This window comes from Scylla paramamosain, chromosome 11 (genome assembly GCF_035594125.1).
Source record: "Scylla paramamosain isolate STU-SP2022 chromosome 11, ASM3559412v1, whole genome shotgun sequence".
In the NCBI taxonomy this organism is placed as follows: domain Eukaryota; kingdom Metazoa; phylum Arthropoda; class Malacostraca; order Decapoda; family Portunidae; genus Scylla; species Scylla paramamosain.
In genome coordinates, this window is record NC_087161.1 from 8,371,502 (window position 1) to 8,377,500 (window position 5,999).

Sequence of the window (5,999 nt, forward strand, 5' to 3'; positions counted from 1 at the left end):
AATATAACGGTTTTGGGATGGATAAATTAAGATATAACCTATGTCACTCCCCGGATCAAGGGGGATCCCCCTATCAAATTTCGTCATAATCAATTCAATTTTTTTTTTCTTTTTCGTGAAAAGTGGACACACCCACAGAGAGACAGACAGACATTTATATATATATATATATATATATATATATATATATATATATATATATATATATATATATATATATATATATATATATATATATATATATATATATATATATATATATAAGATAACTGGACTTCAACTGGTTAAAAAATGTTATATAAAACACCATATACTAGAAATGCATTATTCCTTTGAATCTTGTCAGACATGTTTTTGCAATCAATTTAATTTGCAATTGCATTTTTTCCGAAATGTAGTAAATATTTACTTTCCGTTCCAATAAAATAATTTTCTTTAGTAAAACACGTATTACATGATATTTAAACTATTACAGTTAATTAACCGGAAATTATCTCTCTTTAAGTCACTCCGTCCCGAGCATCGTGATCGTCACGCTGAGCAGTGAGCAGAGAGCAGTGAGCAGAGAGTCCTGCCAGTACCGCCCAAGGAAGTAGCCAGTCGCTTTTGCGGGGTGGTCTCATCAGATGTTGTACACTGTCTTTTCACAGGCAATAGAATCCCTGAAGGGCTTACAGGTGAGGTATCAAGATTGCGACCAGTAGGTATATAGGGGAGAGAGAGAGGGAGAGAGAAGTTCCAGGCTGATGTTACCTACACTACGCTAACTACCGGTAAAATGCACAAAAAAAATTTTCTGAATGTTTGAATTAATGGTTTCTTGCATTGAAAACATGTATACCATATAAAAAACAAAAATTTCTTGCAAATCTTATACATGGTAAGGAAACACAGAACTATAATTAGTTATTTTATGGAAAAATTTAGTGGCACCCCTAAACAACGATTCAGTATTTTAGGCTTTGTTCTTGTAAAATTAAATGGCAAACCAAATATTAAGATTTCTTCCTCCTTCTCGGTCAAAAAAAAAATAAATAAATCTCAGGTGATTATGGATAAGTTAGCGGTGACACCAAGAGTTTCAAGGTTTTTGTTATGATCATGCCTAACATTTTTTAAACTCAATTTGTTTATGTATTTCTATAATAATCCTGAAATTTTACTTACTAACGAGTGAATGCCTTAGAATTTTCTAATGTATATATATATATATATATATATATATATATATATATATATATATATATATATATATATATATATATATATATATATATATATATATATGTGTGTGTGTGTGTGTGTGTGTGTGTGTGTGTGTGTGTGTGTGTGTGAGAGATAGAGTAGTGCAGTTTTCCAAAGTTTTATATATATATATATATATATATATATATATATATATATATATATATATATATATATATATATATATATATATATATATATATATATATATATTTTTCTTTTTTTTTTATGATCTGAACACGTTCCAGATCGTTAGCACAACTTTAGTCTATTGTTTTACTATTTGATGATATGAATAAATAAAGGAAAAGGAGAACTGCGCACAACCGTGCTTTATATAGCCAGATATAACTGTAAATACATTTGCAGGTAGGGAACAAATTCAGAGTTTGTGTATTGTATATGAAACGAATAATGTACTAGCACTACAAGGGACCTGAGGAGAAAAAAAAAAAAAAAAATTCAGTTTAGTGCATGAAGAAAATATGGAAGTAAGTAACCATAGATTCAGAATGAAAGAAAGAAACGAAATAAAATCTAGTGTCACATCTCACCAAGGTTGGCATTAAAACACCCACCCCCCCAAACAAACACCTCCCTGCACCCCCTCAAAATAAAGAAAAGAAAAGAAAAGAAAAAAAAAAAGAAAAAAACAGCGTAAGTTTTTTTTAATATTTAACATAACAAAACTCATTCCTATATCATATTGATAAATAAGGTTTATATATGTACATATATATGTAAAATGCAGTCATTCTTTTCTCGACCTAAACTCTTCAAGCCTTGGTTTAACACAGCTTGTTTTCGTGCTATACATGATAGAGAGGTGGCCCACAAAAGGTACTTAAGCCTTCCATCACCACAATTTCATGCTCTTTATATTTCTGCCCGGAACCATGCCAAGTCTGTTCTCCAACTAGCCAAAAACTCCTTCATTAACAGAAAGTGTCAAAATCCTTCAAGATCTAACTCCCCTCGTGACTTCTGGCATCTAGCCAAAAATATCTCCAATAACTTTGCTTCTTTCCCACCTTTATTTTAACCAGATGGCACCACTGCTATCACATCTATTTCTAAAGCTGAACTCTTCGCTCAGACCTTTGCTAAAAACTCTACCTTGGATGATTCTTGGCTTGTTCCTCCCTCTCCTCCACCCTCTGACTACTTCATGCTACCTATTAAAATTCTTCGCAATGATGTTTTCCATGCCCTCGCTGGCCTAAACCCTCGGAAGGCTTATGGACCTGATGGGATCCCTCCTATTGTTCTCCGAAATTGTACTTCCGTGCTTGCACCTTGCCTAGTCAAACTCTTTCAGCTCTGTCTTTCAACATCTACCTTTCCTTCTTGCTGGAAGTTTGCCTACATTCAGCCTGTTCCTAAAAAGGGTGACCGTTCTAATCCCTCAAACTACTGTTCTATTGCTTTAATTTCCTGCCTATCTAAAGTTTTTGAATCTATCCTCAACAGGAAGATTCTTAAACATCTATCACTTCACAACCTTGTATCTGATCGCCAGTATGGGTTCCGTCAAGGCCGGTCTACTGGTGATCTGGCTTTCCTTACTGAGTCTTGGTCATCCTCTTTTAGAGATTTGGTGAAACTTTTACTGTTGCCTTGGACATATCAAAAGCTTTTGATAGAGTCTGGCACAAAGCTTTGATTTCCAAACTACCCTCCTACGGCTTCTATCCTTCTTTCTGACCATTCTATTGCTGCTGTGGTAGACGGTCACTGTTCTCTTCCTAAATCTATTAACAATGGTGTTCCTTAGGGGTTCTGTCCTGTCACCCACTCTCTCCTTATTATTCATCAATGACCTTCTAAACCAAACTTCTTGTCCTACCCACTCCTACGCTGATGATACTAACCTGTGCTTTTCCATGTCTTTACATAGACATCCAACCCTTCAGGAAGTAAACATTTCACGCAGGGAAACCACAGAACGCTTGACTTCTGATCTTTCTAAAATTTCTGATTGGGGCAGAGCGAACTTGGTATTGTTCAATGCCTCAAAAACTCAATTCCTCCATCAATCAACTCGACACAATCTTCCAAACAACTATCCCCTCTTCTTCAATGACACTCAACTACCCTCCTACAGCTTCTATCCTTCTCTCTGTAACTTCATCTCAAGTTTCCTTTCTGACCGCTCTATTGATGTGGTAGACGGTCACTGTTCTTCTAAGTCTATTAACTAGCAGTGGTGTTCCTCAAGGTTCTGTCCTGTCACCCACTCTCTTCCTATTATTCATCAATAATCTTCTAAGCTAAACTTTTTGTCGTGTCTACTCTTATGCTTATGATACCACCCTTTACTTTTCCACGTCTTTTCGTAGACGTCCAATTCTTCAGGAAGTAAACAGTTCTCACTGGGAAGCCAAAGAACGCCTGACTTCTGACTAAAATTTCTGATTGGGGCAGTGCAAACTTAGTATTGTTCAATGCTTCAAAAAACTCAATTCCTCCATCTATCAACTCAATACAACCTTCCAGGGTTGCTTCTTCAATTACATTAAGCTGTCCCCCTCTTCTACAATGAACAATCTCGGTCTATCCTTTACTTATAATCTAAACTGGAAACTTTACATCTCACCTCAAGCTAAAACAGCTTCTGTGAAGTTAGGTGTTCTGAGTCTTCTCTGCCTGTTTTTCTCACTCTTCCAGCTGCTAACTCTGTGCAGAGGCCTTATAAGTCCATGTATGGAGTATGCTTCACATATATGGGGCGGTTCCACTCATACTGCTCTTTTAGACAGGGTGGAATCAAAAGCTTTTCGTCTTTTCAACTCCTATTCTCTAACTGTCTTCAGCCTCTCTCATCGCCGCAATGTTGCATCTCTTGCTGTCTTCTTCCGTTATTTTCATGGCAACTGCTCTTCTGATCTTGCTAACTGTATACCTCACCTCCTCCCGCGGCCTCGCTGCACGAATTTTTTTCTTTTATCCTTATTCTGTCCTTCTGTCCGCCTCTCTAATGCAAGAGTTAACCAGTATTCTCAGTCATTCATTCCGTTCTCTGGTAAACTGGAACTCACTGCCTGCTTGTGTATTTCCTCCTTCCTATGATTTGAACTCTTTCAAGAGGGAGGTTTCAAGACACTTATCCTATAATTTCTGACTACCACTTTCGACTATGTTAGGAGACTGGCATTTCAGTGGGGCTTATTATTTTTTTTATTATATTCTTGTTACTCTTGGCCGGCGCCCCTGCTACATGAAAAAAAAAAAAACGCTTCAAACCTTTTGTTTCACTCTAGATTACTTTTTAATTGCTTATTTAAACTCATTTACATATAAATATGAAGAATAAACAAGAAAAAAAGCCCAATAAACCCCCACACACACATAAAAAAAAAAGTGGGTCGGTTTAAAAAAAACCGGGTTTTTTCCAACCCTGCACCTTACACAAATGCAGTCAGGTGTCTGAGTACGGTTGATGTGACTGGATTCATGTATGTGTTGATGTATAGTTTAGCCAACAAATATAGTTTGCATGTTTAGCATGATCATCATTAGTATTGAAATTTGTATTTGGTACATGCATTGTATTGGGTGAGTTATTGAAGGGTATAATATATTATGGTATTATTATTATTATTATTATTATTATTATTATTATTATTATTATTATTATTATTATTATTATTATTATTATTCTTATGGACATTTGGCGTATTAATAAGTGATTTTGGTAATTATATGATTACGGTCAACTACCACTGTTACAATCGTTGGTTGTACAGTTGTTCGTTATAAGCCATAAGGCAGGTGTTAGGAGCTGAGGTGTGGTAGTGTGTAGTGGTGAGGTGTGGTAGTGTGCTCATATAGCGTGAGGTGTAGGCAATGTGTGGCAGGCAGTCAGACAGTGTTGAAGGGTGAAGCGGAGTTTCTTGGCTGGCTAAACGGAATCGGTGAGTTGACCAGATGTTTGTAATATATTTTGCTATTGATATGTGTGTGGTATCTATGTTACATATAGTTATGTAAAATTTGATCTTAATTTTGTAATTATAGTAGGTGATATAGTCGAGTTTGACAAGAATTATTTTTCAGCATGTCTGCTTGATTATTGCGGCTGGTTTAGTTGTTTCCCATTTGAAACCCAGTCTCAGTAATAAAAGGTGTGTGCTTTGACTGAATTTGTGTATTTATACTTACGTGCATTGCTTAATGTTATACTTGCAAAGTGCCAGCCAAAATCTATTTATTATCAACTGTGTTGCACCTACAACTACTTGTTTATTTGTATGATGAATTCAATATTGTAATTCAAACTTGCAGTTCACGCTACTCAATAAAAAATAAAATGAGGGCAGTATATTGTCATCCTGGGCAGGGACAACAACATTTGAATTGAAAATGAAATAATATATAATGAATGTTTCAAGTTCCAAAGATATGTATATTTTCAGATTTTTAGTTTTCTTATTTATTTTTTTAAGATTAAGATAGTTGCATAAACATAAAATGTGGAAGACTTGACTTATGTGATGCTGTATAAAATTTAAACGTGTTTATATCTACGTCAGTTCCGTAACAGCGGTGACATAACTAACCAGCGAATCTATCAGCTCAGTAAGATCTGCTTTTGATTAATTCCTCTGACTTTCCTTAATTTTGTTTTGTTACGCCATTCCTTCTGTTCCCCTATGCCCTCAAGTTCTGTTTCCATATTCATGCATACCACTGTCTTCCTCAGTACAACTCCGCATAGTCCTGTTGTAAGGAGCAGTCATGAACGGAAGGTCCCT

At 35.5% G+C, this 5,999-nt stretch overlaps 1 protein-coding gene across 3 annotated transcripts in view; it reads left to right on the forward strand.

Moving 5' to 3' along the window:
* Positions 1-527: 527 nt before the first annotated feature.
* The window catches only part of LOC135104922 (uncharacterized), a 6,786-nt gene continuing 1,314 nt past the window's right edge, over positions 528-5,999 (forward strand). Inside the window, exons 1-3 of one of the 3 annotated variants that reach the window (XM_064012684.1) lie at positions 528-677; positions 5,302-5,369; positions 5,948-5,999. The exon at positions 5,948-5,999 is cut by the window's right edge and continues 1,314 nt beyond it. In XM_064012684.1, coding sequence (XP_063868754.1) covers positions 5,983-5,999 — 17 coding nt within the window. In that variant the 5' untranslated portion in view covers positions 528-677; positions 5,302-5,369; positions 5,948-5,982. The remainder of the gene's footprint in view (positions 678-5,301; positions 5,370-5,947) is intronic. The other 2 variants (XM_064012683.1, XM_064012685.1) reach the window with 2 other exon arrangements.